Below are 12,208 nucleotides of genomic sequence, written 5' to 3'. Positions count from 1 at the left end.
ACACGAGAACAGATAAAAAAGTAAAATAGGTTCAAGTTACATTTCACTCACATAGTTGAGTTATTAAGTTTAGCATTTTCAAAACAAAAAGCAACTTTTAGAAATAGCAAGATTACAAAATACTCTGAAATATCATCTTTTCCTAACAATCATCATGATCCTTGTTGCAATGATGATACTTTCCTTAAATTCTGCACTTTTCAAATTCTAATCTAATAAATCTACTTTTATATACAGAGTTCTTAAAGATTAACTGGCCATTTGACTTTCCCCCTACTTGGTTATATATATGAAAGGAAAACATAACAGGAATACTGATAGAAAATAAGTGTTAAAAACACTTTATTCCACTACATTTATATTAGAAAAGAATTTGACCTTTGTGATTTATCTCCTTTGGTTTGCTGTATAACCTATTAGTTTAATTATCACAATAGCCTTAGAACTTCAGATAGTACATGTCAACTTGAGTAAAGACAGAAACGCAAGGTTCATCTGCTTTTATGCAATGGATCAAAACAGCACAATTTATAAGTTATAATTATGGAAGAGCCTTTGTAGTCTGGTCACTCTACCGACATTACTGTCAGAAAAGGACTGGGTTCCCCAAGGCCAGTGCACAAAATTATCTTAAATAATCTTCCTCACATAATACCTAAAATACCTAATTTGAGTATAGCATGGGTATATGTATGCCATTATTATCATTTCATGATCATTGTGCTGGCTGTGGGTCTTTAATGACACACCATGGGGGTTGTATTGTTTATGTTATATAATTTTTTATGAATAAAAAATAATACTAAATACCCATATGTAATCAAAAAAAGAAATGTGATGGGAATCGGAACTGCATTATGGTCCTATTTGTGTCACTAACTAGCCCTGTACTCTTGGGAAGGCTTGCAGCTTCTCTGAGTTTCCATTTATTCATCTACAAAACAAAATAATCTCGGGTTCAAGGTAGCTTGATTCTCTAGACATTTTGCCATTATTTACCATGTCACAATGCCTCCAAATCATAAACCCAAAGTTAGGAATTACTTAATTATCCACAATGAATATCTGTGGTATACTATAGCTCCTTTCTTTTGCTATTAGAGAAGGGAAAGGCCAAACAATAGTAAAAAACAGACTGTTGAAAATACCAGAAAGATCTACTTAAACATTTTACCTTGAACAATATGCATCTACCCATCTATTAAGATTAATTACCCACATTCACTTCTCTTTCTTACTCACATCATAGTTTTTTTTAGGCTACCCTAGAAATTTGACACAAGTTTCTGTACCTAGTCACATATTAACACTTTCAGAACTTAACTCATCCGTATCCAAAACGATCCTTAAATGAAAATCTGTCAAGTCTTTTTCCATGTATAAAACTGGCTAACTTTGGTGACAATCTCACTCTGAATAAATGACAATAGTAACTGATAAATTCGTTTATGACTATGGAAGGTAAGCAGAACGCCATAAAACATAATAATGAGGGAAAGGGAATCAACATAAATAAAACCCAACCAGCATGAATTGGCACCTTGAAGAGAAAAAGAGTGCAGGGGTGTGCAGGCATTGGTTAGGGACTTTTGAAAGCAATCAATCTCAGATAAACATCTGAAACTAAGTTAACTCACCTTTACAGTGATTCTAGTACATCCTTCCACAAAATGAGCACATGAAGCTCATCTGTATTCATGATTTTGCCAAAATGCTGGTCACAGTATTTCAAACCATACTGGCAAATGTGGTAGAGTAATATGGGTAACAGATTCGATATTTCAAATTGTATCTAAATGTAAATCCACTATGTACAATATTACTTTGAGAGCAAACTCTTTTTTGAAAGGATACATTGGACAACACTGATCAAAAATATGTGAGGTTTCAAATAATTCCAAATAACACTAATTTTAAAAATTCATCTGAGACCTGAAAGAAGAACCCTAGATACTACCATCAGGCAATAATGTATGGAATATATAAAAATACAATCTCAGGGCAATAGGTACATCTGCACATTTCTATTCCTATAGTTATATCTAAACATGAGAACCTTCATAGCAGCCTATTAAAATAATAGATCAACAGGATAAAAGTAGATAAGAAGAAAGTGCAATTTATGAATAGAGTTTATTACCATGGTTACAAACTTTCAGAATAGGCCTCTGGGACATGGGACTGAGACTTTGCCGAATATCTATTAAAAAAAAAAAAGAAGAAAGAAAGAAAGAGAGAGAGATTAATATAGAGGTCTCTTCATCTCAAGAAGTGTTAACAGTATTAGACTGTTTTCAAAGGTTAAATATATCTAGATAGACCCAAAGCAATGCTTCAGTACCCTGAAATACTTGAAGCCATGATGTTACGACTTTTACTTCCCATTTAATTATGCTACTGTAAACTCCACTGGGATAAGGTGCATATGGTTCTTTAGATGAGACTTGTCACATTAACCAGGATTTTCGAGGTTCAGTGCTTTGGTTTGTTAATGTGCTACTGACACTGGCCAACTGGAATGCTTCTCTCTCTGACATTTTCATTGCAAGGGAAGGATTAAGCAAACTCATGAAACTTCTGAAGAGTTGTTGCCCAGAGCACTACATTCTTGACACAGGACTTTAAAAGAATTAGAAGGAAAAAAAAAAAGGAAAAGGTTGTTCTTTGTGATAGTTCCCTAGAAAGTAACATGAAACAAGTATAATGTTCACCTTTTGGCTTTGGCGTCCTTTTTCTTCGGTCGCGGAAGGCAGCGCCCGACTGCAAAGCCTCCAGCAGACTATCCATCACTCCTGTCTCATCACCCTCTGTGAAAAGAGATGCAGGGAATTCCATCAGCCCTCAGGGTTACCATAGCAATGTCAAAGCATACACAGAAACTGGTGATGGTGATGGTAGGGGGAGGAAAGATCAGATGCCAGGACTCAGCCAGCAATTTCAAACCAAGATAGGACTTTAACTCTCTCATAAATCAAGTATCTTTTAATGAAATCGGGCTCATTAGTGCCTGTGTTACTGTCCACTAAGGAGGACTGGGTTCCATTGATTCCCTTCAGAGGACCGCATTTTATAGTCTGGCAGCACAATAACTTTAAATAGGATGCGGTTCTAGTCATATCTGTGTCTCGGGTTATCATAAATCACATTTCCCTTGTAGAAATGGGTTATTTTCAAAGCATCAGCTTCCATTCTAAAATCGACCAGGTGCAGGAGAATGTTTTTGTTGCTGTTATCGAGACTCTGCTGCCTAAACTTATTGTACAAAATTATATTTCCAGGTTAACTATTGTGAACATGCTCCCAACAACTGCCTTTTCATATCAGAGGATAACCATCTCCTGACTTTCGGTGACACAGAACAATCACTACAAACTTTCATGGGATGTATGAAAAGTTTGTCTTCTATAATGAAAAATAAACCCAAAGAGGCTCTCAAATATCTAAAGTATTTTTCATCCCATTATGATTAGTTTAAATTGATATTCCGTATATATTTAATGAAGGATGTGGTGATAGAGCCAATCCTTTCTCCAAAACCAGATTATCTTGTAATATTCATAGTTACTTATCATTGTCAATGCTAAATATATTATTCAAAGGAAGTGTGTGTGTGTGTGTGTGTGTGTGTGTGTAGGGGGCGGGGAGAGAGCTTCAAAGAACCTACTGACCTAAACCCCAATTCAAGGAAATACACTTTTTTGTCCTTCAGAAAGACGTTATTTGTAGGATTCTCTATGAACTTGTATGGCTGGTATAGTTACATCTAAAGTAATAGAAAACTATTTTCTTTTGGATTTTAAATTTTTTTATTGAGATGCAATCCCCTGATTGGGAACAGATGACAAATGAATGCAGTAGAGTACAGATAACAAACTCATTTACAGTTTATAAGCAGATATATGAATATAAATATGTATTGGCCCCTTTCCATCTGGTTCTATCTCATATTTTTAGAAAAGTACTAAACTTTGTAGGTGTAATTAAAAAAAAAAAGGTGAGTGACAAGTAGAGTATTTGGAGGTTAATTTACACGTAAATTTAATTCTCAAGTGGCTTGATGGCTATTTTAATTAAAATACATTAAAAATTTCAGACACCTTAATTAGTAACTATCTTTGAAAATTTAAGCTCGAACTTTTTTTAGAAAAAGAACTTCAAGTAAAAAAAAAAAAAAAGAACTGCAAGTAATGCACATATTCAAGGTTGTGTATGTAATTTTAGTAAAAGGCAACATTTTAAAAACCTAAAATGTTAAGAAAGCAAGTATGAGATTAATGACATACACTTTAAGGGAAAAAAAAACCCAAAGAACTACAAAGAAAATTTGAACTTTCTTTCATAAGTTTACTGTTGGTAGTGGTATTGGCAGTGTGATTTTGAAACCATTATGTGTGTATTGTAAGACTGAGCAGACAAGTAAACTCATAGAGGGAAAGGAAGTACAAATATAGAAGAGGAGGAGAGGAAGAGCCATAAAGTGTTGGATTGCATTTACAAGCATCATATAAGCTCAGAGATTTAAAACAAAACAAAAAACCCCCCACTTTTCTGGCTTTCCAAAATAACCCAGAAGTAATGACTCCGTGGCAGCAATGAGCACGCCTCGTCTCCAGATCTTGGTTTCTAAATACCCTAATGAAAACCAGAAAACTTAAGAGAAATGGCTGATTCTGAGGCTGAGACCAAAAGTGTAAAAAAGCCAGGAATGTACTGACGCACCAGAAAATTCTTAAGAAAGTGCTCACAGATAGACACGGATATGTCAAAAGGGCAGAAGAGAGCCAGACTGAAAGCTAGCCTTGACCAGGTTTGGGAGGATTTGAGCACCAAATGAGTGATAATAGGGATGGATTATTATACACGGTCAGAGGGAGGGAAACCATAATGCATCCATACTGATATTAAAAAATTAAAAATTAATATGGGGGAAGAGAAAGTTCCTCTTTAGAGAAGAATGTCAACCAAAAGGTGCCAAAGATAAGGGGGAAATAGAAAATTTACTATATTACAACTCACAAAGTAAGAATTGATTGAGGCAGAAATCAATGGGTGCAAACACTACTGGGTATAAGGCTGTGAGGGAACAGGATTTAGAAAAATCTCGCAGATATCACCTCAACCAAATAAATAAATCTGACATCAAATATAACAGTAATGGTATACACTGACAACAACTGCCTTCTGAAAGCGTGCCCTGGGAAAGACACAACCTGTAGTACTTTTCACAAAAAAATATTTATCTTGAATCTAAGTATGAGCAAAGTATGATAGAAATCCAAAGGGAAGAACATTCTGTGAAGTGATTGGCCTGGGTTCTTCAGGACTATCAATTATGAAAAATGAGAGAGAGACAGAGAGAGGGAGGGAGGGAAAGAAAAAAAAAGATTAGGGGCATTACGGGAGATTCGAGAGCTAGGACACCCAAATACAATACACAATCTTTGATTAGCTCTTGGACTATAAAAAAAGTTATAAATGATACTGTTGGGATAATTGGGGAAATTTAGAAATGGGCTGGATATTACAAAACTGTATTATACCAATGTTCAGTTCCCTGAGTGCAATAATTATATTATCATTAGGTAGGTTAATCCCATGTTCTCAGGAGGTAGATGCTGACACAGTGAGACTCACTAAGCAACATATGTCCCAGTATCACATTCTGTACTTCTTGCCCTTGAATGTGCTGTTCTCTTTACACAGAACATCCTTCCCTTTTCTTCAGCAAGCTAACTCCTCCTCCAAGACAGAAAGGAGAACCCTTCCCTGATCCATGTGGGCTGAACCGGGTGCCCCTCTGTGTCTTAATGGCATGAGGTAGCCACAGCAATAAATCCCTTACAATATAATTTACTTGACAGTTCCTGCCACTAGACTGAGTTCATGCAGGACACAGGTTATGGCTTTTGCTTATCCTTAATACCTAGCAAAATGACAGTCTTACCTAGAGAGTGCTTATTAATATACGTTGACTAAATTAACAAAGGAGGCACTAATATGGCCAATGGGAAGGGGTACTCATGCAGGAGAATAAAGGTGACAGGTGGAAGGAAGACCAGGGAAGTGGTATGAGTACTACACCACCACCACCACTACAAACAGCCTAGTATTGTTTCTTCCTCTTCCTTTGTCTCACACATCCATTCAGTTGCCAGACCTTATTCGTGCACACTCCCCAATATCTCAAGAATTGATTGTTTGTTTCCTTTTCTGACTTAACTTTTAAGTTCACTGCCCAGAACTGAGTTACTTTTTACCTGAAATATAGCAAGAGTTGCCAGGAGTTACAATGCGTCTAGTTAATCCCAAATTTGAATTCATCCCACACAGCACGTAAACTTGAAAGCAAGCTAGGATCTTCAATCCTCCAGTCACAAATTTTCAGTATCTCTCACTTTCCACAATATAAAGTCTCAACTCTTTCACTTGCCCCAGCACTTGATTCCAATTGTGTTTCTAATCTTATCTCTTCCAATTTCACAAACTGTTCTTCAGTTAAGGGCAACTTTCTTCACACACCTTCTCTCTCCTATCCTTCACTATGTAGCTGGAATGTCTGTGCCCGTTTCCCAGAGCTGATGGCTTTTCTTGGCCTTCATTCCCATGTGCATAATGGAAAGAATATAATACGGAAGTAAGAAGATAACTGGTTCTAGTCTGAGCTCTCAACTAACTACCTGTGATACTGGACTCCTTACATGATTGTTCCTGGCAAGTGTAATAAAAAGAATACCTATCTAGGGTTAATGAGAGGATCAAATGAGATAATACAAATGAGAGCACTTGGTAAATTGCTAAGTGATATAAAAATGTAGGAAAATAAATTCATAAATGAATTCCATAGGGCACTAAAGGAAGCTTATGAAATATTTGATTATGCCTCAAGCACTGTTTTAGATACAATATAAATGGACTTGTATAGTGTATTTTGTTATGTGCTTATCATCATTCCTAAGGGAAACTCATCAGAAGTATCTATCAGAAGTAGGCCCTTTAAATAGTATTTAAATAATCCAGTGCATAAGATAAAGACATAATGGAGATGTTATTCTAAATGTTAAAAGTGCATTTAGAATATTAATTCAATATATGTTTACTAAGGGCTTACTATGTGCCAGGACATTATTAGGCACCAGAAATACCTAGGTCCCAAGAGTCAACAATACATGTTCTCTGATCTCAAAAAGCAGAACAATGTGATAGGTATTGAGAGGGATTTGTATGAATTACTGGCGATGTAAGGTGTCCTACTGAATTAGCATAGAGAGAGAAGAGCATACCTGGAGAAGGAATAGCAGGTACAAAGGCAAAAGATATGGATAAAAAACAACCTGAGTCGAGTATTTAAATGATTTATATTTACATGATTCTAATAGAAACCTAATAATTCATATTTATATCATTCTAATACATTATTCTTCTACAAAGAGTAACAAAAATTAACTATTTTTTAATTGTAGACTAGAATTCAATTTCTCAAACTACAAGTCAGTTCATATCCAAAATATTTATAGGCTTTCTCCTGCTGTGAACTCTTTTAAATCAATAGACTAGCTGTTAACAGTCAAAGCTTTGCTGTGCCTGAATAGCACCTCACCTTGTTTAATTAGTAAATGGTATTTACAAAAATCGTACAGTGTCAAGGAAAATGGAGGAGGGGGAGCTCAGGATGAGCTCTCTTAAAGAAGAATCAATAGGACATGCAGACAAGCAGAGGGTGGCCTACTGAGGAGTCAGAGAAGTCTGAGGTCTCAGGGGCCTATGACTAGAAGAGTAGAAAATATGAAAATGTTTTAAAATAATATTTAGTTTGGTGGGGAACAAATGTTGAAGATAATGAGCTTCCTTTTGGACATGTGAGTGCACGATGCTAGCAGCGACCTCCTGATAACTTCTGATAATAAGCTGGAAATTCTGGCCTCAAATTCAGACAAAAATTGTAGTTATATTTTCAGAAATCATTTCTATATTACAGAAGATATTCAGCACTAGGGGCCAGACCCTGAGAAAGGTCCTGGAAATACCAGGGTTGACTTTATCCTTGCCTCATAAATGCCAGTGGTACTCTAGAAGTGCATAGGCCTGGATCAGGAGAGGCAGCACCTTGAGAACCAGGAAGAGGCAGTGGGGGACACAGTAAGGCATATGCTTTCCCTTGTTCCACTTTTCCCAAGCCAAGGTACAACACAGAAAGTACAGATAACCCCAGATACAGAGAAGATCCTGAAAGGCCCCAGAACATTAAAAACAAACCAAATAGTTTACGTACAAAGTACAGAATCAGAATGGAAATGGCTTTCTCAAGAGCAACACTGAGTTCCAGAAAACAAGGTATGGATTTCAAATTCTGAAGAGAAAGTTGTTCCAATGAAGAAATGGTTACACTGTCTTAAGAGGAAGATAGAACAGGAACATCCAAGTTTATGAGCACTGGTTCTTAGAAAGCTACTGGAAGGGGTGCCTTTGTCAAGAAGGGAAGAAAGTTAAGAAAAAGAAACAAACATAGGATCCAGGAAAGGGGAGGGGACAAAACAGCAAAGTGGCAAAAAATATTTCCCAGGATGACTTGTGTCCCAGGCCCAGAGCAGCCAGTTCAATGACATTGAAGAAAACTGGACTGGGAGAGAGAACCGTGGCCAAGTAACTAAGAGCAAATCTGCTGTGTGGAACCATCTGTACAAATGACTGCTCCTGATTTCACATACCTGAGAGTCTAGATAAAACCATGACAGGTGTACACAAATACTGAGTAAATAAAAAAAATTTTTTTGAGTATAAATCTAGAAAGGACATTGTTACCCAACAGGAAATAATCATAGAATACTAAATGTATGGGTAAAGAATATTTCCACGGCTGTGATATTATAAACACTGGCTATTTTTCTATCAATTGCAATACAATTGTAGTGTGAGGACAGTAGGGATGGAGGAGGAGGGATGGACAAGGGGACTACAAGGTGGGGAGAAAACAAAGGGAACTAAATCTTCACTTATCAGGAACTTGGTAATTCCTAAAATAAATTAACAACAGTCTAAGCATATTATCTAGAAATAGAGAAGAGGTAAATAAATACAGAGAAAAAGAACCCTAAGGATTAAAAGTGGCTGCCTCTGGGAAGTGGAAGGAAGTGGAAGAAGTTGAGAGGAGCGAGGGAAAATACATTTTATCATGCTATGAGCTTAACTTATTTCATTTAGGAATTTGCAGATATTACATGGATAAAAATGATGACAACAAAAGATTTCATGACAGGGAAAGATGACCAAGTAGGCAGAGATGAAGGAAGAAGTTGATTTTGAAATAAGGGTGCCCTCCTCAGATAAAGGGAAGAGGAGAGGTAACAAATGGTATAACGCAACATGACAAGTACTGTGATGGAGCTTTCCAGCCCAGAAGGACACCTGGTATGGGGCACAGGGAGAAGGGACAGCAGTCATAGAAGGCCTCCTGGATACCAAAGACTTAAAGAGCTTTCTGTTTGTCACAGCTTCCTGAAGAGGGAAGCCCTACTCAAGCTCACAGAATAGGCAGGGGTTCCAGAGTGTCACAAAACACTTGGGAGACTCAGATGTGCATGGGAGTGGAAAGCAAGGTACCTGTGGGGCTGTACTGAGAGGGGCTGTGGGCACAGGGAGGGGCCAGCACTTCATGCACTAAATAGGCCAGAGGAATTTGGGGTTTATCTTTAAGGGAGCCATCAAAATTTTTTATTTTTTATTTATTATTTTTAAAAGACTCGTATTTATTTATTTGAGAGAGGGAGAGCATGGAGCAGAGGGAGAGGGAGGTTTCCCCGCTGAGCAGGGAGCCTGATGCAGGGAGCCTGATGTAGGGCTAGATCCCAGAACCCAGGAATCATGACCCAAGCCAAAGGCAGACACTCAATTGACTAAGCCATCCAGGTGCCCCCATCAAATTATTTTGAAAACATGATCAAATTCCTGTTTTAGAAAGAATACTCTGAGGAGAGGTAAGATGGGGTGGGGGCAAGGAAAATAAGGTGAGAGCAGGTCTGAGGATTTAAATCTAGGCAAAACATGATCGCAGGGGCCCAAGTAAGGAAGGGAAGTGGTGAAAATGTAGAGAGAAAGAACAGAAACACCTTGGTGAGCACGGATGGGAGCACTAAAGAATAAAGTTGAGGTTCATTTCTAGGTATCCAGCGTGGCTAACTGGGTATGTAGTGATATTCACCAAGTACTGAATTATTCTTGTTTGGTAGGGGGATGGGGCCAAGCCCAGAGAGGAATTCAGGTTTGGATGTGTTGGGACGTTCAGGAGACATCCAACTGTGATTAGAGGTGTTCAGAAGGCTGACGGTTTCACAGGTTTAACACAAGGGGGAGGAGAACTGGTTACAGGAACAGGGTTCACCTAGAAGCATAGCGGTTACACTTGCAGCTATGGAAAAGAGCGTAAGCATAGTGACAAGTAGAGAACACAAGTTTTGAATTCACACGACTTGGACTGAAATACTGGCTTTCCAGTAAGCCATAGGTATGACGCTTGGCAAATTATTTAACCTTAACTAACCCTCATTTTCTTTCCCCTCACCTTTAATGTAGATATAGGAATAGTACCTGTCCCACAAGGTTATCGGAGGGTTAAAAGAGATATGAGGTGTGCAATGCTCAGCAGAGTGCCTGGCACACAGTATGATCTTCCTATCAATTGACCTGTGTTGTGGTAGGCTGTTGATTGGCATAGTGCAAGCTCTTAGGAAGAGTGTGCGCAGTGACAAGGGTGCCGAGGGTAAGCCACAAGGTAGACTACTGTGTAAAGGGGATTTTTGGAAGAAATGAGTGTTCGCAGTCTGAGTGTTTTCCATTGTATTTACTCTGCATGCACTTTGAGAGCTCCCCTTCTTACTCCATTGTCCCCTGTATATCTTCTTTTAACTCCCACCACATTTTATAGGGTTTCAGTAGCAGTAAAAGATGGAATGTTAAATGCCTGGGATCAGGAGTGGGGCTAGGGAAGAAAAAGCTCAGTGTCTCCCAAGAAGTGTTAAAAGTGCACAGCTGATGTGCAAAATTCAGAGGCTCATAGTTTAACCCAACTCTTTCTAAAGGAAACAGTGACAGTTGCCCTTACAAAATTACATGAATTATTTTTCAACGCTGCTGGTTATAGACCTTCTGGGAACCAGATTGTATCTGCTTTACTTGGTAACCCAGTTCAGTCTTTAACCTAGAACAAAGCTCAAAATATGACTTAAACCAGACAGCAAAAAGACAGGAATAACTTAAAGTCTTTGAACTTGTCTTAATCTAGATGTGAAACTGAAAATTTGAGTCAAGGGAGTTAGAAAGCCAATTTTCATTGGGATTTAACTGATAAAATGATAATTAGAACAGTTCTCTTTTATACTATAGTTAAGCGGCTCAACCATAAGGAGAATTTTATATTTAAAAAAACACACAATATTTCAACCTATTTTTCCCTACTTCATTATTTGTACAACTTGAATTCAACATATTTCCTGTTGCAAGTTAGAAGGAAAAAATTAGAATCTTTTACAAAGGAGTAAGTTCTTACTGTTTTTATTTTTTTTAAAAATAGAACAGTTGATAACCTCTCTACCTCTGCTTACTATCTTGAGTATCTATTGGAGCAGTGACATAGCTCTGTCTGCAATCACATGTTACTACCTAGTTCTTGCTATCTTGAATATGCTTGGACTTGTGGCGGTCATTTTATAACTCTGAACCCAGACCATGGGGCCATTCTTATAGTAGCTCTGGAGATAACATAGGCTATATTTTCAAAGCTTGACTATAAACATATTTCACAGGTACATTTGGATGTCTAAACCATGATTATTATACTATTTATTGCATTTTATGCAAATCAGAATCTAAATAATTTCATGTCTTATAGTAAATAAGGTTATAGTAAATAAAAATAAGAAAGTGTTTGTGAAATAAAGTATTTTCCTCATATAAACTCTCCAGTTTAAAAAAAAAATCCATTTTGGATGTCATGCCTAAAGTATGATTCTATTTTAATTATGTAAACACCCAGGCAAAAAAAAGGTAATATAAATATACTGTAACAAATCATACTACATTGCTACTAATTTTTGTTTTTCTAGTTCTTGCATTTTAGAGTCTGATGTAAGAAAATGATTCTAGCATCACAGTCATTTAGTTAAACTCATGAAGATATGCAGTCTATCATCTTCTGAAATCTTTTATTAGAGTTCTT

At 37.1% G+C, this 12,208-nt stretch overlaps 1 protein-coding gene across 2 annotated transcripts in view; it reads right to left on the bottom strand.

Moving 5' to 3' along the window:
* DIAPH3 (diaphanous related formin 3) overlaps positions 1–12,208 on the bottom strand; it is a 496,533-nt gene that overhangs the window by 129,733 nt on the left and 354,592 nt on the right. For both annotated transcript variants that reach the window (XM_041731170.1, XM_041731169.1), the window contains 2 exons: positions 2,712–2,807; positions 2,141–2,200 (listed from right to left, as the gene is read on the bottom strand). In XM_041731170.1, coding sequence (XP_041587104.1) covers positions 2,141–2,200; positions 2,712–2,807 — 156 coding nt within the window. The remainder of the gene's footprint in view (positions 1–2,140; positions 2,201–2,711; positions 2,808–12,208) is intronic.

This window comes from Vulpes lagopus, chromosome 16 (genome assembly GCF_018345385.1).
Source record: "Vulpes lagopus strain Blue_001 chromosome 16, ASM1834538v1, whole genome shotgun sequence".
Lineage (NCBI taxonomy): Eukaryota > Metazoa > Chordata > Mammalia > Carnivora > Canidae > Vulpes > Vulpes lagopus.
The sequence above is the reverse complement of the archived record's forward strand: the minus strand, read 5'-3'. Positions and strand labels throughout refer to the sequence as shown.